General features: G+C 43.9%; 2 protein-coding genes across 3 annotated transcripts in view; one reads left to right on the top strand and one right to left on the bottom strand.

Moving 5' to 3' along the window:
• Nucleotides 1-4,054: 4,054 nt before the first annotated feature.
• Nucleotides 4,055-20,499, top strand: MAP1LC3B (microtubule associated protein 1 light chain 3 beta). The gene is made up of 4 exons (XM_030849128.2): nt 4,055-4,211; nt 12,410-12,465; nt 15,033-15,139; nt 16,306-20,499. Exons 1-4 carry the CDS (start codon nt 4,172-4,174, stop codon nt 16,478-16,480), a joined length of 378 nt encoding a protein of 125 aa, XP_030704988.1. The 5' UTR covers nt 4,055-4,171; the 3' UTR covers nt 16,481-20,499.
• The window catches only part of ZCCHC14 (zinc finger CCHC-type containing 14), a 58,055-nt gene continuing 54,702 nt past the window's right edge, over nt 20,470-23,822 (bottom strand). For both annotated transcript variants that reach the window (XM_060288494.1, XM_030849126.2), the window contains one exon: nt 20,470-23,331. In XM_060288494.1, coding sequence (XP_060144477.1) covers nt 23,276-23,331 — 56 coding nt within the window. In that variant the 3' untranslated portion in view covers nt 20,470-23,275. The remainder of the gene's footprint in view (nt 23,332-23,822) is intronic.

Consider the following 23,822-nt stretch of genomic DNA (forward strand, 5'->3'; position numbering starts at 1 on the left):
AAGTGATATCATACAGTATTTGTCTTTGTCTGGCTTATTTCACTTAGCATAATGCCCTCCAATCCATCCATGTTGCTGCAAATGGAAAAATTTTGCTCTTTTTTATGGCTGAGTAGTATTCCATTGTGTGTGTGTGTGTGTGTATACATATATATATATATATATACATATATATATATCACATCTTTATCCATTCATCTCTTGATGGGCATTTAGGTTACTTCCATATCTTGGCAATTGTAAATAATGCTGCTATGAACATTGGAGTGCATATATCTTTTCGAATTAGTGGGGTTTTTTTCAGACATATATTCAGGAGTGGAACTGCTGAGTCATATGGTAGGTCTATTTTTAATTTTTTGAGAAACCTCCATACTGTCCTCCACAGCGGCTGCACCAAGAGATCATTTGTTTTAACAGTATGTCGGGAATATAAGAATGAAGTCTTTGTTAGTGAGAACTGATAACAACTAAGGAAATTAGTAGAGTACAGGACGAGGCATTTCTCAATTGGTTGCCTCAAAAGTAGTCGTTCTTTCAGGTTGCCCCTGAAAGTAGTAGTTCTCGAACTTAAGAAAACCCTGTTAACTTTCCCCATGCTGGTTCTCAGAATCCAGATGTGAAAAAATGGCATCTTGCCCACTGCTCAGAAGAAACAGTCAAGGTGAATGGAAAGAAGGGAAAATATTCAAAGGCTAAGCAAGAGGTTTGAGGTGTGAAATAAGAGTCTCAATGATTACATCCTTTAGTCCCAACATGGGCAAAAAGCTGGAAAAATAGCAATCCTTCAGAATTTGTTTGGAATTAAACAAGCAAAAAACTACAACAGAGAAAACCCTGTGGAATGCCTGCCAGCTCCATTAGTTGTTACACACTCACTTAAGAGACAATGTTAGGTTTTAGGAGTGATTTGAGATCACTTTCCTGCATGCACCAGTGTGCTGGTTTCTGAAGTTGTACACCAGAGCCAGAGCGTCCTGGGAGAGGAAGCACTTCCACATGGTGCCTTTCTCGCTTCGGACAATCCCTCCTGGACCTGGTGAAGACACTCCTGAGGACTGCAAGCTATGGAGCATCAACTGCAAAACCCTCCTGGCTGAGTCCTTTCTGAGAACAGCGGGAACACTGCTCTTGAGCAATACTTGTTTGTTTACTTTAGCTAAAGAGCAGAGATGACACAAGACTGATTGGACCACTGGCCAATAGTGGCCCAGACAGCAAGGAGGGTGGAATATCTTTCCCAATCAGAAAGAAGAGAGGCAGGACAGGCCGGGCAGGCCTGAAGAGCTGAACTAACTCTCAGTGTGACTTGCCCTCCATACTGAGTGTGGCAAAATAACCCTAACGTGTTCTGCCCCGCCAGTTAATGTTTCACGCTTCGTGTTTTTGTTTTTTTTTCATGCCTCGTTTAACAGATTCTTAGAAATAGCGAGACAGCATGATTTACAGCATGTTACTTCACTAATGCTGGGACATCATATTCAATTTCTAGCTGTTACCTTATAGAAAGAAATAGGGCAAGAGTTACTTAAAACTGACACTGCTTGGTTTTCTAGAATGATTATTTAATAGCCTAAGAGTACCATGAGATTTCTGGAGAAAACACTGAATAAATTCACATGACAGATGCGGTCTTTTCTACCGTATGTGGATTATTTCAAAGAAGAGTAATATTTGTTAATCGTTTAAAAATAAACCGTACTATTCTTATATTAACTAGCTTAAAATAGATCATGATATTAATTTACCACTCTGAATATCATTTACTACGTCGAACATATATTAAACTGCAATCTGGGGGGAGATTTCCCTGGTGGTCCAGTGGTGAAGACTCTGCAGTTCCACTGCAGGGGGCACGGGTTCCATCCCTGGTCGGGGAACTAAGATCCCTCGTGCCACACGGCACAGCCAAAACTAAACAAAAACAAAACTGCAATCTGGGGGCACATGAAATTTTTCACATACACTCAAGCACACTTGTTTTCAAATTTTACATGAAGTTATGGTACTTCTTGATTGATATTTATTTGCATATGACTAAATTAGTAAACTAAATATAATTTATATTTTATTTCAATATGTTGTTCTTACATGCTCATGAGACACCTTTACACACCAACTGCTCTGGATGATTTTTCTGAGACCCCTATAGGGAAGTGTGGTTTTAGATTCAAGTAGAAAGTGGAGATAATAGCATAGCAATCACTGTAAATGTGCATTTCAGTACTTGAAAATCACAAAGAGTAATCCTGTCCCATCTCTATCACAGCCCTTGAGGTAATCCCTGGGGCAGTGAACCCAAGGCCTGAGGTTATTTGAAAGCTTTATGGATGCCTAAGGGACTGGCGAAATATGAAACTCTCCTTCCCCTCCCCCCAGCTCCAGATGCCTGATATCGATTTTTTTTTTTCACTCCTCTTGCATTTGGAACAGTTGTCCAGCAAGGGAACAAAAAGTCCATTTCTTACAAACTACCAATTAAGCCAAAAAAGCACTCACCAGTCAATACTCAATATCATAAAAACCCAGAAAAGAAAGCAATACACAGTCCACGCAATCATTTAAGACTTCGAAACTGATCATTCTGTGTCTGGCAGAAGGTAGGTGCACTTACTGGATTTCCCCGCGCCCCCCTCATCGTCACAGAATAAATCAAAAACAACCAAGATAGTACACTTGGAGCTTAAAACCTTCCTTTGGAACACTGGAAAACAGACAGAATGTTTAAGTCATCTTTATTAACTGTACACTATTAGAGATTTTTCAAGGTAAAGAGCTGTGACAGAAAGAGGAGAAAAAAAAAAAAAACCTGGGAAAGTGACATATGCACAAATGCACTTTTCTTTCGTAAATAGTGGCACAGTACAGAGCTACAACTAACATCACTGTTCTGGCAGCTAATTATAGAAGATAATTGGCTACTCTGTAAAGGAAGAAATTCCAGGTGCATTGGAACCCCTTTGAGAAATATATTTTAGTAGGTTTTGTATGTTTGTATAATAACTGTATATTAGCACAATCCAATTACTTTATGAAACAGACATTTTAAGAAAGGCTTTTACAAACTCAAAAAGGGGAAAATACTTTCAAAGTATGAAATATTAAACAGCAAAAACAGCCAAAGAATCACGTGCTGTTCATTCAGATACCTGTTTATCAGATGTCTGAGTTGGGCAATGACTGATTTGATAACTGAACGTTGCGTAGTATCTGTATTCTACCAGGTCCCTTTCATTTGCTCCTCAGAAAGCACTTGGAGTTCTAAAATAGTATTGCCCTCTTACACACGAGTCGGAGACTGAGAAAAATGGTTACGTATTCAAGGTAGCTCAGCTAGTTAGTGGTTGAAAGACTGAGCGGTGTGAACACGGTAAGACTCCGTATCTGAGACCAGCAGAGATGAATGAAAGGCAGTGAACCCTGCCCAGGTGTGGGCAGGCCCGCGCCCTGTCAGCGAAGGTAATGCCCAGGGCTCATTCGACCACCTGAGTTACCTGAGGTCGGATGCCGAGCTCAGGGCACGGACTTTCTCCAGGGCCGGACTTTACCGACCATAACCTGAAATAACACAGTTGCGGTTCTTTTCCTAGTTGGGACAATGCGTGCCGGAAGTTACCAGTGGACAGTTTCCTTAAAAATGAAGAGAAAACTGAGACGTACTTGACGTGGAAGCCAACGAAAACAAAGACACAAAAAGCCGCGGGCGGAAAAGCACCAGCAGCCCCAAAGGAGGCAGGGGCACAACACCCCTTTATTTTCAGGTGCAAACATCACCAGGCATCAGAACCGGCACCGGGAACAGGAGCGAGGCCGAGTCGCGGAAGCTCGGCCGCAGGGGCAGCACCGTGCGTGTCTGCGCGGCGCCTTTCCGCGGGTCACAGGCTGATCCAGCGCTCACGCTCCCCACGCGGGCCGCCGACCGCCCCCACTCCCGCCAGCCCCGACCCCTCCCCCGGCGCGGCGCTCGTCCTGCTTCCGCCACGCCCGCCATGGCGACGGCGGCGGCCCGCTCCTGGCCCCGCCTCCCGGGACGCCGCGCAGGTCACCTGACGCGGCTGCGGGCTGAGAAGACACAAGAGCCGTCGCTGTCGCCACAGTCGGAACCGTCTCAGCCACCGCCTGGAGCCGCCGGGACTCTCCACCTCGCCGCCCCCGCCCAGCCTGCCGCGCCATGCCGTCGGAGAAAACCTTCAAACAGCGCCGAACCTTCGGTGGGTGCCGCGGGGCCGGCCGCTGACGGAGGGTCGGGGGCCTGAGGGGCCGAGGCGGTGGGGCCGGCCCTGGCGGAGGGGCTCCGGAGAGGGCGGACGGGCCGAGGTGCCGAGGGCTGAGGGGCTGAGCCAGGCTGAGGCGGGGGCTGCGGGAGGGCCGGGCCCGGGCGGCCGAAGGGCCGAGGAGGGGGCCTGACTGGCCGAGGGCTGCCGGGCCCAGGGGACTGCGGGCCCGAGGGGCCGGAGTGCGGGGGCCGAGGGGCCGAGGGCGCACTGGCGCGGAGCTGCTGAATCACCTTTTGGCCCCGGGAGGCCGGGCGGGTGGTGGGCTCGGGGCCCGTCAGCCCTCCAGCCCTGGGGTGTTAGGTCCCCAGGACGAGACGAGCGCGAGCCGCGCAGGGGGTGCCCTCCTTGTAGGGGAGGCTGGCCCGGGCGTCGGGCTGGGACAGGTTCTCCGAAGTGGTGGCAGCGGGGGTGCAAGGCAGTCGTCTTCTGGTGCGTCGTCCGGGTGACACCTGGTCCCTTTACGCGTCAGGCCCTCCGTGGAGAGGAGTGACTCCGAGGCCGCGCCTCCTCACGCCTGCCCCTTCCCCTGCAGCCCCGCGTGGCCGGGACGTCTTGGTCCTATTTGTGGCACAAGAGCTAGGGTGGGTGGCTCTTCTAACCGGCGGGCGACAGCATTCTTTGAGAGCAGCGGCGAATCCGTTCTCTCCCAGTTCAGGCTAGAATCCCCACTTAGCTTGCTGGCATTTGGTTGAAACTGGAGGTGACACCATCACAATATTTACTCCTCCACAAAACCCATGGGAAGGAAGTGATTGGTGCTCCCTTTAAGCAAGGCAGTTCTGCAGTAACAACGTGGCCTCCTTGCATATCGCCGTGTAGGGCTTGTTTATCTCAGCCCTGGAAGGCCAGGTGGAGTAGGGCGGCACCAGCGTTCCTTCCTGCTCTAATCTTTAAGAGCTTGAGCAGTAAGTGTCGCTTTCGTCTACTTTTGTCTAGTTTCCTGGAGTCTAGAAAGAGCCGAGCATTCACTTGAGCTAGGATATGGTTTTGTAGATCTCGTTATTGATAATTGTTTCTTGTGCCTTGGAAGCTCCAGTAGATGAAATTCACGCTGACCTGTGGAGCATATCCTTTCAGCCTCTTGAAGCGGTTGGTTAGCAAAACTTAGACGTGTCTTTTTTTTTTTTTAAAGAAATTTTCTCTTTAGTGACTTTCATGAACTCAAGTTGATACTCATGAATATTGCTTACTTTTTATGCAGCCATGAGAACAGCATTTAGAGCAGATTTGCCGTTGTATCTGGCTTCTGTCCTTACAGACTCTGGCATTGAAAGCTAACTGGGGACATTTGTATGGGAAAGATGCCCATTTTCTCATGACCAATACTATAGTTACTTTCTTTTTGCTTAGAGTATTTTTAGGTTATCTAGAAAAATCACTCAAGAAGAGTAGGTGGTAAGAGTAGGAAAGGTGAGGAATAACTAGAATAAAAGTGAGAATAAATGAGAATAAAATAGCGAATTAGAAGGAATTCCCCTGGTGCCTGTGGCCTTGAGGGTAGACCAGCAGGTATGCCTCATTTTTTTCTCCATTAGTGTATTTGTGGAGTTTCCTCTTTGTTCACCTTTACTCCCACTCCTCCTTTTTTTCTCCCTGGTCTCCTGACTCTGATTCTTTTTTTTCTACTTTTATTGAGAAATGACATTCATCACTGTATAAATTTAAGGTATTCAGCATGATGGCTTGGTTTACATATATTGTGAAATGATTACCATAATAGGTTCAGCTAACATGCATCTTCTCATAGATAAAATAAAAAAGGAAAATTTTCTCCTTGTGAAGAGAACTCCTAGGATTAACCCCGTCCCCCCCTTTTTTTAAAAGCGCTCTTTAATAGTCATTTTGCAGGGCTTCCCTGGTGGCGCAGTGGTTAACAATCCGCCTGCCAATGCAGGGGACACAGGTTCGAGCCCTGGTCCAGGAAGATCCCACATGTCGCGGAGCAGCTAAGCCTGTGCGCCACAACTACTGAGGCTGCGCTCTAGAGCCTGTGACCCACAACTACTGAGCTCACGTGCCACAACTACTGAGGCCCGCGTGCCTAGAGCCTGTGTCCGTAACAAGAAGCCACCACAGTGAGAAGCCCGCACACCTCAACAAAGAGTAGCCCCTGCTCGCCGCAACTAGAGAAAGCCCACGTACGGCAATGAAGACCCAACACAGCCAAATAAATAAAAATAATTTTTTAAAAAATAGTCATTTTGCAGAAAAATATCACATCATTTAATGGCTACTGCCTTTCCTTGCTACTGATTATGGTAATCAGCACTGACAATTTTCAGAGATTTGTAACACAGTAAATGAGGGAAATAAGTTGTTTGGAGATACCTTTTTTTTTTTTTTTTTTGCGGTATGTGGGCCTCTTACTGTTGTGGCCTCTCTCGTTGCGGAGCACAGGTTCCAGACGCGCAGGCTCAGTGGCCATGGCTCACGGGGCCAGCCGCTCCGCGGCATGTGGGGTCCTCCCGGACCGGGGCACGAACCCGCGTCCCCTGCATCGGCAGGCAGACTCTCAACCACTGCGCCACCAGGGAAGCCCTGGAGATACCTTTTTTGGTTTTTTTTGTTTTTTTTTTTCTTTAGCGGTACGCGGGCCTCTCACTGTTGTGGCCTCTCCCGTTGCGGAGCACAGGCCCGGACGCGCAAGCTCAGCGGCCATGGCTCACGGGCCCAGCCACTCCGCAGCATGTGGGATCTTCCCAGACCGGGGCACGAACCCGTGTCCTCTGCATCGGCAGGCAAACTCTCAACCACTGCGCCACCAGGGAAGCCCCGGAGATACCTTTTTTATAGACACTAAGACCAGCCCCAGTTAGCTTGAACAGTACTGTTCCCAAGTGAGTGAGTTTAGGTTAATTAAAAATTGAGTATATCTCTGCTGTGATATATTCTACAAGGGTTAAAAGGGTTGAGATGAATCTTAGGGCTCGCCCAAAACAACCACTTACTTTTGTGGCCAAAGAAACTGGGTGGGGCCCTGAGAGGTGGAAATCATGGTCCACCTAGTGGCAGAGTCTGGACTTGTACCCTTCTGATAGGAATTCTGTCCTCCAGTAGGTAGCCATCATTTCCAGTACATGAAGTGGGCCAACACTCTGAGTCAAGAGGCAATAGTGTTTCCCTACAAATGGTTTGAAAATTTTTATCAACTTCAGAAGTTGTATTTGAGCAAACATTTTTGGATTCAGTCTTCTCAAATGTCATAATCTCACTCCATTTTCTTCTAGGGTTGCCCTAGTTTAATAACACATCTGTCTCCTAGACATCATTTTGTTGAGATTCAATGTTAAACCTAGATCTTAAGCTTCACCATCAATAACAAAAGGTCTGCATGTCTCGGAAGTTCATGTGATGGTCTAGAATAAATAGCTCCAGCTATGTAACAGGGAGACTGGAGAGGGAGATTTATGCCAACACCTAGGTAACACTCCCTGCTCTTAAGCTGTGTCACTCACTGATGGGTGGGATTTTATGTTTTTTATTTATAGGCGTATTGGGGAAAATATTTATGGTTCCACTTCAGTGAACTAAATCCTGGAAAATATATGTAAGCCTTACTTTAAATGCCCTAGGGAATCTATCTCAAAGCATCTTTGCAAATAAGACACCTTAGACTCCTAGTTTCTATTTTTGTAAGGCTTATAAGCGGTCTTAGAGACAGGAAGAGGAATCTGGGGAAGTATATCATCCATGTACAAGCCTGAGCCCTGGGGAATACAGACATGACTAGAGCTGGATCCCTGACCGCCAGGGGCAGTCTGTTGAGAAAGGCAAATGATAAACAGATCATCACAACATTAAGAAAATAATTGAGTAAAAGAAGTGCTCTCGTGTGCCTTTGATCCAGTGGCGTTGGTAATGCTTTTGTTAAATATACTGTTGGCTTCTAAAAACAGCCTTGTATTCAGAGTTAGGTCTCAGCATATACCATATTTATTTAATCACTCTGGGCTCACCACTGGATTTTCATTACAACTGGCCAGGATGCTAAAGACATTCCTGCAGGACTTTGGTACTACTCTTTTCACCTTAGGGAAGTCACTTGTCTTCCTCTGTTGTCTCACCTTTAATGAAAATAATCATTTTTGCCTTCCTTTTTGGATCAAATTTGGGGGATAAATCAAGATAAAACTTTTGACGCTGTAGTTTGACTTTGAAGCCCCACATTTACAGCCCATTTTATTTTTTCCTGCTCCACTCACCAAAATAAACCTGTTTTCCTTGCATAAAAAATTCTCTCCCCCTTATGCCTGAATGATTCCTTGAACCTTTTAAATTTTTTTGGAAGAGCTTTTAAATGTGAAACATTTCGGGGTGTATTAAACTTACTATTTATTGGCTACAGTGAATTAATTAAATTGTGATTTCCGCTTGCTTGTGAAATCTACTCTGACAAGATGGAGGTTTTTGTTGTGAAGATGGCTGATAGCTAAGTGTAGATGGTAGAGCGTCTTTTCTGGGGTAGCACAGACATAGGGACAGGTCTTAGGGCTGAGAGAAATGCTGAAGTATCCATGACACTCCTAGAAATAGAGCGGGGTTCTAAGGATGATAGAAAGGAAAACTCTTCCTTTGTGTCCCCTCTACTCTGCAGTACTCCATAAACACTGCGGCTCACTTCTGACACCAGACAAGCAATTCAGCTAGTTGTCATCCAGTTTAACTCAATTCTAGCGCTACCTGGTGATAGCCTCAGATCCAGCAGGTTAAGGGCTCCGTCCCACCTGACAGCCCCCCCCGCCCCCCACCAAAGGCTAATTGCAAGTACAGGTCCTTGCTCTGACTAGCTATAAATCAGTTTCACAAGACCACCTTGTGTTTGATTAAATTACTAGAGTGGCTCCCAGAGCTCAGGAAAAGCCTTTAATTACTAGATTATCAGATTATTGCAAAGGATATTAAAGCATAGCAGGTGAACAGCTGAATGAAGAGATACATGGGGTAAGGTACGGAAGAGTGCTGAGCACAGTAGCTTCTGTCTCCATGGGGTTTGGTGATTGCACTCTCCTGCCACCTGGAAGCCCTCCAGACCCTTTTACTGTAAATAAGTTCGTTTGTATTATTTTTTAGATTTTACATGTGATACCATATATGATATTTGTCTTTCTCTGTCTGACTTACTATGATGATCTCTAGGTCCATCCATGTTGTTGCAAGTGGCATTATTTCCTTTTTTTTTTTTTTTTTTGCGGTACGCGGGCCTCTCACTGCTGTGGCCTCTCCCGCTGCGGAGCACAGGCTCAGTGGCCATGGCTCACGGGCCCAGCCGCTCCGCGGCATGTGGGATCCTCCCGGACCGGGGCACGAACCTGTGTCCCCTGCATCGGCAGCCGGACTCCCAACCACTGCGCCACCAGGGAAGCCCCTCATTTTTTATTTAATAACACCTAGCATTTATTAAGCATTTACTATGTGCCAGATATTTGCAAGGGGCGTACCAACACTCTCACTGAATCTTTTTTCTTTTCTATTATGGTTTATTACAGAATATTGAATATAGTTCCCTGTGCTATAAAATAGGACCTTGTTGTTTATCCATTCTGTATATAGTAGTTTGCATCTGTTTGTCCCAAACTCCCAATCCAGCACTCCCCACCCTGGTCCGCCTTGGCAACCAGAAGTCTGTTCTCTACGTCTGTTAGTCTATTTCTGTTTCATAGATAAATTCATTTGTGTCATATTTTAGACTCCATGTACAACTGATATCATATGGTGTTTGTCTTTCTCTTTCTGACTTATTTCGCTTTGTATGATAATCTCTAGGTCCATCCACGTAGCTGCAAATGGCATTATTTCATTCTTTTTGGCTGAGTAGTATTCCATTGTATGTATGTAACACATCTTCTTTATCCATTCCTCTGTTGATGGACATTTAGGTTGCTTCCATGCCTTGGTTATTGTGAATAGTGCCGCTGTGAACATAGGGGTACATGTATCTTTTTGAGTTAGAGTTTTCTTCGGATATATGCCCAGGAGTGGAATTGCTGGATCATATGGTAGCTCTATTTGTAGCTTTTTGAGGAACCTCCGTACTGTTCTCCATAGCAGCTGCACCAGCTAACATTCCCACCAACAGTGTAGGAAGGTTCCCTTTTCTCCACACCCTCTCCAGCATTTGTTATTTGTAGACTTTTTTTTTTTTTTTTTTTTTTGTGGTACACGGGCCTCTCACTGTTGTGGCCTCTCCCGTTGCGGAGCACAGGCTCTGGATGCGCAGGCTCAGCGGCCATGGCTCACGGGCCTAGCTGCTCCGCGGCATGTGGGATCTTCCCGGACCAGGGCACAAACCCGCATTCCCTGCATTGGCGGGCGGACTCTCAACCACTGTGCCACCAGGGAAGCCCTATTTGTAGACTTTTTGATGATGGCCATTCTGATGGGTGTGAGGTGATACCTCATTGTAGTTTTGATTTGCATTTCCCTAATAATTAGTGATGTTGAGCATCTTTTTATGTGCCTATTGGATGTCTTCGTGGATGTCTTCTTTGGAGAAATGTCTATTTAGGTCTTCTGCCCATTTTTTGATTGGGTTCTTCGTTTTGTTGAGTTGTATGACCTGTTTGTGTATTTTGGAAATTAAGCCCTTGTCGGTCGCATCATTTGCAAGTATTTTCTCCCATTCTGTAGGTTGTCTTTTCGGTTCTTTTTTAATGTTTCCTTTGCTGTGCAAAAGCTTGTAAGTTTGATTAGGTCACATTGTTTATTTTTGCTTTTATTTTTATTGCCTCGGGAGACTGACCTATGAAAACATTGCAGTGATCTATGTCAAAGAATGTTTTACCTCTGCTTTCTTCTAGCTAGGAGTTTTATGGTTGTCCTCTCTTACATTTAGGTCTTTAAGCCATTTTGAGTTTATTTTTGTGTGTAGTGTGAAGGTGTGTTCTAACTTCATTGATTTACATGCAGCTGTCCCACTTTCCCAGAACCACTTGCTGAAGAGACTGTCATTTTTCCATTGTATATTCGTGCCTCCTTTGTTGAAGATTAATTGACCATAGGTGTGTGGGTTTATTTCTGGGCTCTCTGCTCTGTTCCGTTGATCCATATGTCTGCTTTTGTGCCAGTACCACACTTTTGGTTACTGTAGCTTTGTAGTATTGTCTGAGGTCTAGGAGGGTTATGCCTCCTGCTTTGCTCTTTTTCCTCAGGATTGCTTTGGCAATTCTGGGTCTTTTATGGTTCCGTATAAACTTTAGGATTATTTGTTCTAGTTCTGTGAAAAATATCATGGGTAATTTGATAGGGATCACATTAAATCTGTATATTGCTTTGTGTAGTATGGCACTTTAACAATATTTTTCCAGGGACTTCCCTGGCAGTCCAGTGGTTAAGACTCTGCCCTTCCAATACAGGGGGTGCACATTCAGTCCCTGGTCAGGGAACTAAGATCCCACATGCTGTGCAGCCAAAGAAAACCAAACACCAATATTCTTCCAATCAAAGGGCATGGGATATCTTTCTGTTTCTTTGAATCATCTTTAATTTCTTTTATTAATGTTTTATAGTTCTCAGTGTATAACTCTTTCACCTCCTTGGTCAGCTTTATTCCTAAGGTGTGGTTTTTTTGTTTTTTTGTTTTTCTGGCTGCGTTGGGTCTTTGTTGCCGCGCACAGGCTTTCTCTAGTTGTGGCGAGCGGGGGCTCCTCTTCGTTGCAGCATGTGGGCTTATTGCGGTGGCTTCTCTTGTTGCAGAGCACGGGTTCTAGGTACATGGGCTCGGTAGTTGCGGTGCACGGGCTTAGTTGCACTGCGGCATGTGGGATCTTCCCAGACCAGGGCTCGAACGCGTGTCTCCTGCATTGGCAGGCAGATTCTTAACCTCTGAGTCACCAGGAAAGTCCCTGGTGTGATTTTAAAAGGTAGTTTTTTTTACATTCCCTTTCTGATATCTCATTGTTAATGTAAAGAAATGCAACCAATTTCTGTATGTTAATCTTGTATACCAACCTTTGCCAGGTATGAAGTGTTAGTGTTTGGTTTCTCTCAGTTCTAGGGAAGATGTCTTTACTGCTTTGCTCTGCCACAGCTAAGGACAGGTGGATTCAGATATGGAAGTCACCAGGTAAAAATGCAGGAAAGAAGCTGCATTTTTGGCCCTTAATAATGCCTGTGTTTCTTCCTTTCCTTTGCAGAACAAAGAGTAGAAGATGTCCGACTTATCCGAGAGCAGCATCCTACCAAAATCCCGGTAGGTAGTCTCTGTCTCAGTTGTTATTAATGTACGCGGGAGAGAGCACGGCTTAAATACAACTTTAGGACAGTGCTGCTATGTGCGACTAACTGACGGGTTTCTTTTTTTAATTTATATTTATTTATTTTTTATTTGTTTGATTATTTATTTATTTTTGGCTGCGTTGGGTCTTCATTGCTGCACACAGGCTTTCTCTAGTTGCGGTGATGGGGGGCTGCTCTTCGTTAAGGTGTGCAGGCTTCTCATGCGGTGGCTTCTCTTGTTGTGGAGCACAGGCTCTAGGCACACAGGCTCAGTACCTGTGGTGCACGGGCTTAGTTGCTCCGTGGCACGTGGGATCTTCCTGGACTGGGGATCAAACCCGTGTCCCCTGCCTTGGCAGGCAGATTCTTAACCACTGCACCACCAGGGAAGTCCCTACCTGATGGGTTTCTATAGGAATCCTCAGCTATGCAACTGGTGTGTCAGTTTCATGACCTAGAATGGAGATACCTTAATCTACAGTTTAATCTAATCACATTCTGTTTCCTCCTAAGTCTGAGTTTACTGTGTTAATGTTACACACTTCACAAATCAAGGGTATTTTACTTGCGGGGGAAGGGATAGAGGGGCTAGATCTGTTGGTATTTTATCAGTGAAAGTTGGTATCCACCCTCTTTTGAAGCAAGCAGAGACTACTGCTGTGGGAAAATCAGTAGCCCTCAAGATTTAAATGTGACGGCGCATTCCAGGCTGCCTGACTTTGATGCCCCAGAGAAAGAAGTCTCTCCTTATATTTTATTTCTTTGCAGGACTGAGGAAAGATGCTGCTCCTGTGATGTGTAGGGACCTCAGATGCTTATTGCTGTGCCCAGCCAACAGTGTCCTGTGTGCCCTGGATCCTTTGGTGGTGGACCTTAAATAGGTTTCTGCTGAGGCACTAGGTCTAGAGAGAAATGGTCAAGGAGCTTTTGGCTTCAGACAGTGGCTGAGTTCAGGCCTTAGGTTCAAGGTTGCTAAGTGATCTTGGGCTCATTACTAAAATTCTGAGAGGAGCTGCCATATCCTCATCTATACAATGGGAAGAGAATCCACCCATGTGGTTGGAAAATTTTGCATAATTCTGGGGACATGCTTGTTACCTCTTACAGACCACTTCCAAAGAAACTCCACTGCTAAATTCTGCAGAAACTTTCATGGTTGGCTTTCTGATTGATCATCTCATACCAAAGTGGGGGAAAAGAAGATGGGAAGATCAGTGGGGCTGGGGTTGTGAGGTGCACAGAAGGGAGAATAGGATGGGTCTGCTCAGCAGTGCCGTGACTGTAGGATTCTGTAGTTAGAAGATACGTTTCTTGGACTGGTTGGAAATTTCAGTCTGTCTTCACACTCAGGGCCAACATACGGCCTGGGGATGAGGCTTCTGGGTAATTTCCTTTTCAAGGTTTTTCTTCACTTTTGAGTACCTGCTGTGTCTCTTTGCTAGCAGGTACTCGTCAGTCACTGGAGACAAACAGCCAGCCCAACAGTCTGCCAGTATTTGTTCCATAGCCTCCTTCTGAAATGTGAATGTCTGCATATATCTACAGTCATCTTTTCTGCTAGTAGTTTTAGGTTTTTTACAGAAGTCACATTCATACTTGTAGATACCATGTGCTGAACACACCTCAGAGATAAAGCTATTGATCTTACCAGGGAGGGTGACGACAGCTTGACCTGGCCTTACACAGAACCTCATGTAGGCCCCGTGCAGTGCAACAATATACATACAAGCATTTTTCCCTCTTCTGAAGATTTTCCATTCCTATCTTACAACTTCTCATTGTCATGACAGGGTAAAGAATTGCTCTACGTGGAGAAGGATGTCTCTGGTGCTCAGTAAACAGGTAGTATTGAGGCTCAAGGGCAGTCACCAGTTTGCTGTCAGAGACTACATAAAGTGGCTTAGAACTAGAAAAAATTTTTTCCTTTATGGAAAGGAGGAAGCATGGCAAGGAGCTAATGGATTTATTTCAAGTCATAATGTGGAACTATTTTTGTTCCCTGCAGAGTTCATCAAGGATATTTTATCAAAATGGCAGGATCTTCGAGACTTCTGCAAAAAAAAAAAAAAGTATCTCCAGACCAGCTAATCATGGTCTCTGCTTCTCAAATATTTACTTAGGATTTGAGTCTATTACCAGAGTTAAGATCTTACTTACGCTTTTAATAAAAGTTTTATTAAAAGACTCTCGTCATGTCACAGGAAATGGTGATGTAGAACTGGCATAGATTCAGATCTTTACACTTAGAGCTGGTACCCAGCGTCTCTGCTGTTATAAGGCTTGGGGTCTTTTTCTGACTAGGTAGTATATTTTCATGGTTCCAAATACCAGAATTTATAGCAAAGTTTCTTTCCCCACCTCAGGGCTACCTTGCCCCTCCCTGACGGCAGACATGTTGGCTCGTGCACCATATTTCGTAAGGAACAGAAGTGCTGTTTTAAACCCCATTTTGGCGTGTGCCAGCTACAACATAGGACGTATCTTACCGGTTTTTCTTTGTTAACGGCTATTTTTAAATCACTTTTCTGGCTTCTTTTCTAGGTAATAATAGAACGATACAAAGGTGAGAAGCAGCTTCCAGTCCTGGATAAAACAAAGTTCCTGGTGCCTGATCATGTCAACATGAGTGAGCTCATCAAGATAATTAGGTATTTTATCATCTTTTTACTTTATTTCTTTGGGTAACTTCTCATTCTTTATCAGGCTTACAGATAAATCTTCAGTCTAGCTCTGATAAAAATCTATGCAACTTAATAAAACTGTAAGACATTTCACTTCTGAGTTTTTCTATTTCTTACCTGCTGGATCTCAAGTCCCTTCTGATCCTTTCATCATAACATCTATGTAGATGTCTCTTAATCAGAAAAGTTTTATATAGGAAAATAAGTTAAGAGAATGTAGACGTGGTCCAATGGTAATAAATTGCATCAGCTTAGATCTTAGTTTGTAAATTATATTTTGAAATATTTTTATCACATTAGACACTGGTGGCTACTCAGATAGCATACTAGTTTTAAAACTGGCCTCAGGACTTCCCTGGTGGCGCAGTGGTTAAGAATCCGCCTGCCAATGCAGGGGACACGGGTTCAAGCCCTGGTCCGGGAAGATCCCACATGCCGTGGAGCAACTAAGCCCATTCACCACAACTACTGAGCCCGCGCTCTGGAGCCCACGAGCCACAACTACTGAAGCCCGCGTGCCTAGAGCCTGTGCTCCGCAACAAGAGAAGCCACCACAGTGAGAAGCCCTGCGCACCACAACAAAGACCCAAGGCAGCCAAAAAACAAATAAATAATTAATTAGCAAAATAAATAAATAAAACTGGCCTCAGGAAAGTAGTAAGAATGATCTAGCAAGGATTATCATTAATACTTACCATGCATATAGTCGTAGAAAACATCCTGTGTCTTATGAGAAGAAACATTCAAGTCATCGTAAGGCATATATTTCATTTTGCCAAAAGCAGCATTTACAAAATCTTTGTACTTTTTTTTTTTTTTTTTTTTGGCGGTACGCTTTTTTTTTTTGCGGGCCTCTCACTGCTGTGGGCTCTCCCGTTGCGGAGCACAGGCTCCGGACGTGCAGGCTCAGCGGCCATGGCTCACGGGCCCAGCCGCTCCGCGGCACGTGGGATCTTCCCGGACCGGGGCACGAACCCATTTCCCCTGCATCGGCAGGTGGACTCTCAACCACTGCGCCACCAGGGAAGCCCAAAATCTTTATACTTTTATATTGATCCAGGGTGGGTGATATTTTTTACACATTCTCCCTAGGTATTGATGTATCAGTATTTCTTAACGTTTTCTTTCAACAGAAGGCGCTTACAGCTCAACGCTAATCAAGCCTTCTTCCTGTTAGTGAATGGACATAGCATGGTGAGTGTGTCCACGCCAATTTGTGAAGTGTATGAAAGCGAGAAGGATGAAGATGGATTCCTGTATATGGTATACGCCTCTCAGGAGACTTTTGGAATGAAATTGTCTGTGTAAGACTAAAAGAAAATGTGTCTGTTCTAGAATTTAAACCCTTACCAAGGAATAAAAAAGGGATGTTACCAACTGAGATTGATCAGTTCACCTAATCACAGATCATCAAAACAGTAGTAGTGTTCCTGCCTAGGAGTTTTTAGCAAGTTGTTTTTTTGTACTTCAGGCAGAAAAGCTGGGCTCCAAATGAGCACATTCAGCTTTGGGAAACTTCATTATTTAACCTAGGCTGTCTTGTTTTCACATTTAGAAGTTTAAAAATAAAATACTTTGCATTCTAAGTTGCCAATAAAATAGACCTTCAAGTTATTTTAATGTTTTTCCCCCAAAAGGAACTTGCAATTTGAGCATTCAGAGAGACATTCAGTCTTCTCTCTAGAGAAGAGAACCTGCCAGCTTTTTATAGAAGGGTTTCTACTCAACTAGAGAGATCTCCTTAAGAGGATCTTTAAGCCTAAATTGTCAGGCATAGCCAACCCCCACCCCCAGCCCATTTGCCATAATAGCTGGCAGAAAGCAGGGTGGATGCGAGTGTATAGGAAATAAGAAAGCTGAGCTGCTGTCCAGGGTTCCTGATTGCTAATAAGCGTATTTCACATCAGTGCTCTTGTCATAAAGTTTTCATTTGGTTTGTTCTCTAGGCAGTAACGCAGAAAAATACCACTGCTCAACAGGAACCTTGAATAATTTATAATTTTGGTCAAGTTTCTCAAAAGACCTAGAGAAAGAGAATGACATTTTTTTTTTTGTTTTGAATATTCTCTTAAGAGCTCAAAATAGTGCCTGCTTTGGTAAATAAACAAGCAGTTCCATGGGTTTCATTCTTCGGGACAAAGGTAGAAAGCTACAGGATCCTGAAACAAAAAGCATTAAAATTCAGATACACCTCCTCGACCTTTTGGCTTAAAGCTGTAGATGATCCGTGTTTTATGTTACGTATGTGACTAAAATATGTTATTAAGTATCTTTAAGGGTATTTCAGTTATCACAGTTAGGTCAAGCAGTCCTCAGAATTCCCCCACTCCATGTGCATGTCAGTTTTGAAAATAGCAAAAGGAAACATGTTCTTCACAGATATTAATGTCAAACGTTAAGCATTTTCAGAGTCCTACTAGAATAAATAACCAGTGCTTCCTACTACCTGCATGGGGTTCACTATGTACTGTTTTTGTGAGAGCTGTCGCAGAAGGCTCACAGGCCCCCTTGAGACTGTACAGTGGCAGGTCGCCATTAACCCTTGTGCATTTAGACGTGTGTGTGGACAACTTGTATCAGTGAGTGGCAGTTACTTATCGTAACTGAGGAAGAAAAAGCAACATTACCGCATATGGGCCCTCAACCCCGATCAACTACTCTTCCCGATGCATGCATCTGTCCACGTGGCTAACTTTTAATATGTATATTTTTACATTATGTAAATTCTTTATTAGCCTGTCTTGTTTAGATTGTATACATCATTATATCTGACATTCTTGTAACTACTATGTGACCGATAAGATTCCTTTAAGAAACTATGCTTTTTAAAGACAAACGTACCACGCTGAGGGGTGACTTACTTATATCCCACATTAGTGGGTGGTTACCCTATTTATAGGATCTTTAAAACAAGTACATTTTTAACGAACTAAGGTGAATAAAGGCACAACTAAAAACTGTCATCAAAGTTCAGTTTAATGGATTAGCATTTGAGACTTGCAGTCTATACCATCCACAGCCAAGTGGGTCATATCCTTTCCAATGAGGAGTGCTGAGGCTGGTTTCACTGTGCCAGGGTGGAGGGACACCCACCTCTGAAGGTCTCTGCCTTGTCATAAGCGCCTCGGCTCGCATTGGTCAAGGTCCTGACTGACTTCAAAAAACTCAATTCTCTTAAAGGTACAGATGTGCCACAAAGTACGGGGAGACGGGATGGGGGAGCGACCTAGGTGTTTTGTGGAAACAGGCACTTGAAAACCTGATCTAAATGAACAAACGTGTAACACGAAAAGTACTGAGAGTGTGGGGGGCGTTGTGCGGCACATGGGACCTGAGGTGGCCGTGTGGGGAGCCGCGTACAGTACAAACAGCAGATGCGCACATGCCCTCCACCCTCAGAGGCCCTGGAAGTGACCAAACAGAGGGGCTGCTAGCAGGTGCCAGGAGTGGCCAGCTGTGTCACCTGATGCTACTTACCTGACAGGGGCCCTGACTAGTCCGAGAACCGTGTGCACGTTTTCCTCCGGGTGACGACAGGTCTGACGACAAGACCAAGAGAAAATGGGGACTCCTGCTGGGGAAAAAGCCCCAGAATTCTCCCTCTGGGGCCTGGCACTGCTCAGGACAGCACCGTAGTCCTGGGCGAGCACAGCACCAGCCCAAGTCCAGAGAGGACGTGGCCTTAGGTGGCAGGGCACATTCATCATGAGTTTGGAAACGTCCAAATGATACTTGATCTAGTAATGCTAATAACCTTGATTGTTCACGGGTACCTGAGAGCTGGAACATCTTTAATCCAACCCCAAATCAATTCACATTTCTATTCACAGCAAGGACATTTTTTAAACACCTAGGAAACGTGACAGAAAATGGATTTAAGACCAGGTGTCCCTTTTGCAAGGCTGGGAAGAAGGCGGAAAGGTCAGACTCCCTAGTTTGGAGGATCGTGATGTGAAAGGCTGTGTGCTTCATACTCTATGAGACAAAGACCTAATAAAAAGAGACTGCTCTTTCTTTTTTTTAATTTTTATTTTCAGTACATTAAATTGACTCATAAAAACATTCTAAAAATGTACAATTTTTCCTTTTTAACAAAGTATAATAAAACATAAAAACCCCAAAAACAGAATACTTGACATTTACAATTCAAAATCAAATTAGCAGAATATTAAATATTTACAAAACTATATCTTTTAAAAATATTTATAAAGTTACATGCAATTTTGTAGAATTGACATAAAAGAATGGCTCAAAAATGGGAGAATTTTCCTTCATTCCTAAAAAGAAAATATGTCCAATAGAAGCTGGGAAGATTCTTGAGTGTACACGAGGTCTTCAGTTTCAGTACCAAAGCCTGTCTTTGTGCATCTAAGAACTTTACGCATGTGAGGGGCTTCTTAACACCGGGGTGACCTGGCAGGCGCACCCCTCCCTCCAATAACAGTGTAGTAACATTGACCTTTGGCCTCAACCAGCACAGTACATAGTTTGCGAGTGTTGATTAAAGATAACTCACTTTGATTCAGAACCTCGGGGCTTTTCAGTAATGGAGCCTCTTCAGAACCCATGGCTTTAAATGTCCCCTGCCTCATTCATTGGGAGTCATCTGCACTTTGGAAAGGACGGCCAACCCGCTCAGGTTCCACAGGCCCATCCACTGGGACGGGTGGTCGAGCTGAGCAGGGTCAGGGTTTCCCTTACAACCTTTAAGACTTCAACACGTAACGCCATCAGTTATCAGTGTGTAAAACTAGCAAGGCATCAAATAAGCCACCACGGAAGCAGGAGGAGTGACAACGACAGGGAGCGAGGAGGGCGTGGCCCACTTCCTGCTCAGCAAGTGCTCACTAGCAACACTGCAGTGAGTGGACAGATGCAAGCCTCGGTCAGCCTGTGCTCAAACAGGAACGCATTACAGCTGCATAATGTCAGGCAAAGTTACTACCCGCTATGCATCTCCATACGTAGTGTGCCGTGTAACTAGCTAGGTGGACTTCTTGCGATAAAGGACCTAGAATTCTAAATAGTGAATTAAAATACTGAACCTACTAACTACTGTATTAACAAGCTGACTCGTGTAATTTTTTGGAGATTATAAATGATGCTGGTTTTTTAAAATACCCAATCACATGTCTGCTTTCAAGAAAATAGCTTTTTCTTTATTATTCTAAGTGCTAGCTCCCATTTTCTCAGTGCTCTTTAGCAATTAGAAGTTTTTAACATTTATACACTTTCCAATGTTCAATATAATCATAAAATAAAAATTAGAAAATAAGGTAGAAAATTGAGTGTTCTGCTTTAAAAAAAAAAAAAAGATTAGTGTTTTATCCCAACGTTGTATTCTACTTCAATCTGTACATTCCACTTTCCCCATTCTTGGAGATAAAAAATGGGGTTAGAAACTTTAAAATATGACAGACTACACAGAGCAAAGTGGCTGGTGCCACACCTACCTGGTTGCCACAGCATTTGGAAACTGAGCCCACAATTTCAGGAAAATAAGTAGTTGCAAGGGTCAGTCTGATCTGTGTTTCTAGCTGATGAGGACGTCCTCTGAGGAAATGCCAAATGCTCTTTAGGCTCACTGACTGTGGTTGCTTCTGGAGAGAAATTTCATCAGAGAATACTGCTAGCAAATATTCCCAAGTTCAAGTATGGGATTCACTTGGGAAGAGGTCTCACGGAGCGGCAGCTGAATGCTTTGTGTCCTGGTGTCTCACATTTACGTTTTACCACTCAACTCGGAACGGCCTCACTGGAGACGTCACTCTGCACATGCACTTTCAAAGACAGCTGGAAGTTTCTCTAAGACCTCTGATGACTGGAACACAGCCACACAATGTCTGAACTTATTTCCCTCAATTTGAATGTCATACTTCAAATTGAAGTTCGTTTTAATTTTTTGTCGTATTTAACGCTAACCTCTAATATTTATCAAAACAGTTATAAGGGTAACAACAGACACACTTTCATTCCCCAATACTGACCACTAAAACAAAAAACCTAAATATGATTTTTTTCTTTTGTTATGAGACGGTTTTCAACAGTTTCACTGTGTTGAAATAGGATTTATTTAAAATAGTTCTTTGTTTAAAAAACCAAAAATTTTAAAAGTTTGGCTTTCAGCACATATCCAGGCCACTGTAAGGGCCTTCAGAAATATTAAAATCGTAAACATCAATGAACACTCTAAGTCTTCCTTAAACATAATATGACAAGTTCCAGTCTAGTACTCTTTAAGGCAAAGTTGTGTCAGTTCTCGTAATTTTGACATTTTGTAGTGTTTATAATTTAAGAGATCAATGTAACATTCCCCCAAAATGCTGTTGTAAGCATCATCATTACTTCAAAACTGTATGTAATACTGTGTACCAGGAAGAGAGAGAAGAATACAGAGGTCTGTCAATTCTGCATTGCATAGAAATAAAACTCTACTAAAATAAAACTCTTAAAAACTCTACTAAAAGCCTTTCATTAAAAAAATGTAACAACTTTCTGCTTTAGTTTCCATGAAGCAGGAAACTGATCTCAAAATTTGAAGCCTTACATCACAATGCCTCAAATTCTAGGGTATTCTTTTGATTTACACCAATTTTACATGAGGCTGATTGTCCCATTTTAAGAGTGGTCTGAGTATTGTGATTTTCTTTTTTTAAATAAATATTCAACTGGAAAATCCCTGGGCAAGACCTTACCAATCAATATTTTAATATTGAAGGCTTTAGCATTTAAAACAATATTGTTTGAGCAGAAAATTCCCTTTAGCCTGGAAGCTTTAAGTCCCTAACTTTCGGACCAAAAGCTCTCATTGCAGTGGGGTGAAATTGAGAGCTGTGTGGTGGACTTTATTTCCCACCTTGGTAAAACTAGACTTCTGCAGATCTTGTAGCTCTGTCCTGTCAGTGTATTCTCTTTCAGAGTCTTACCACTTTCTATTGTAGTTTTCCAGGTAATTTTTAACGGAACTAACTATTGATACACAGCCTAATACAAAAGAAGTTGACAGGAGAAAATTTCCAATCGTTTGCTCAGAGATTATAGGACTGTATTATTGTTGTTGAAATGTCTGTCTCAAGTGTGAATCCATTAGCAGTGAGCCTTGGGGTCCTTGGGAAGTCCATGGGAGATAAAAGAACTTGCAAACTTGGCTAAGGACGTGCAGCATCCATGAGTGCCGCTCACGAGGTGTGCCGCTATCGCGTCTCTGCCAGAGTTCCTTCGTGGTGGAAGACGACAGGACTCAAAGCTCGGAAGGGCTGGGAAGGAAGGTGTCCTCAAAGCTTTGACTACTAGGGATTCTCTGGGACTTGGACCCTTTTAGAAATTAAGTTGTTGCAAGTAACTATTTCTATTTAATAATGTAGTTTAAATTTATTTGCAGGAAAAAAAAGAGAAAAAAAAAAACCCTGAAACTGCTACAAGTGCTTTTAAGGAGGGAAGGAAATACTAAAATCTCTGTTGTGTACTAAATCGTGTAGCCTGCTGGTGCGGACTCTAAGAACGGATTCTCTGAGCGTCTTGCACTGACTGGTCTCAGGGAGTTTGTCTCCCAGAACTGCAGAGATGGACATCGGTTTACATTCTTCAGTAGTGCAATCCTTAAAAAGCCCAGAGATTAGTGCCTAACCACTTTAAGAACGAAACAGAACAGAACAGAACAAAACAAAGGCGACATTTTCCCTCACCAGGGGTGTCAAGAGTCCGACTGGTAGAACTCCACTTGGAGAACTCCGACCTTCAGTTCTCGATTCCAACCTCACGTAGCTGCCCTGGAATTACGTGTGAGCCTAGAAGGACCAATTACGGCAATGCTCTTCAGGAGACGGGAGGTCTCTGCATTGCAACCAAGGGTGGAGGTGGCCAACTTTCACCCACAGTGGAGATACCCACTAGGCCAGTCCTGACATCAAGCTCCCGTCTAGGATTTTGGCAATAAAACTGAGTTTGATGCATTCCTACGCTAGGTTTTCTATCCAGTCTAGTAAAGTAAAGCACCTTTGGATTAAAAATATTGAGCTCAACAGCAACTAGACTTCTCAGTTTTGTATTTAATTTTCCTTAGGTCTCCATGGCTTAATAGTGTTCTGTTGCCAGAGAAAAATATCAATCTGTGGAGTCCAGACTTTCTGCTGGAGGGGCATATTTCAACCTAAAAGTACCTAGAGAGGGGGAAAAAAAAGAGATCAAATTTGAATCACCATAGAATTACTGCCATGATCTGTCCAAAGTTATTTCCAGAGTCACTGGTCAAGATCTGGGTGCTGGAAATCCAGACCACCTGTTCTGACCACTCCCAGCTCCCCTGGCTCCACCCCGCAAACTGGACGTTATCTTAACAAGTTTATCAAATCAGAGAAGGGGTGAAAAAGACTGAAGAGTTCCCAGTCTGTTTCTTCATTCTTTGGGAGCTCAGACAGCACAGAATTGGCCCCCTTCCTTGGGACAGGGCAAGGGAGGCCTGGCCGCCACCACAGGCCTCCGGGCTCGCTGCGTCAGGAGACGCAGCACCACCTCTATCAACGGGGGAGGGGGGGCCCACAGCCCACAGTCACTCCACCTGCCACCAGACCTGATTCCAAGTTGTCTGTAAAGCTCTCCAGGTGACTAAGGGGCACAGGCAGGTCTGGAACAACCCTCAAAAGTCTCCAGA

Source organism: Globicephala melas, chromosome 19, assembly GCF_963455315.2.
Source record: "Globicephala melas chromosome 19, mGloMel1.2, whole genome shotgun sequence".
Lineage (NCBI taxonomy): Eukaryota > Metazoa > Chordata > Mammalia > Artiodactyla > Delphinidae > Globicephala > Globicephala melas.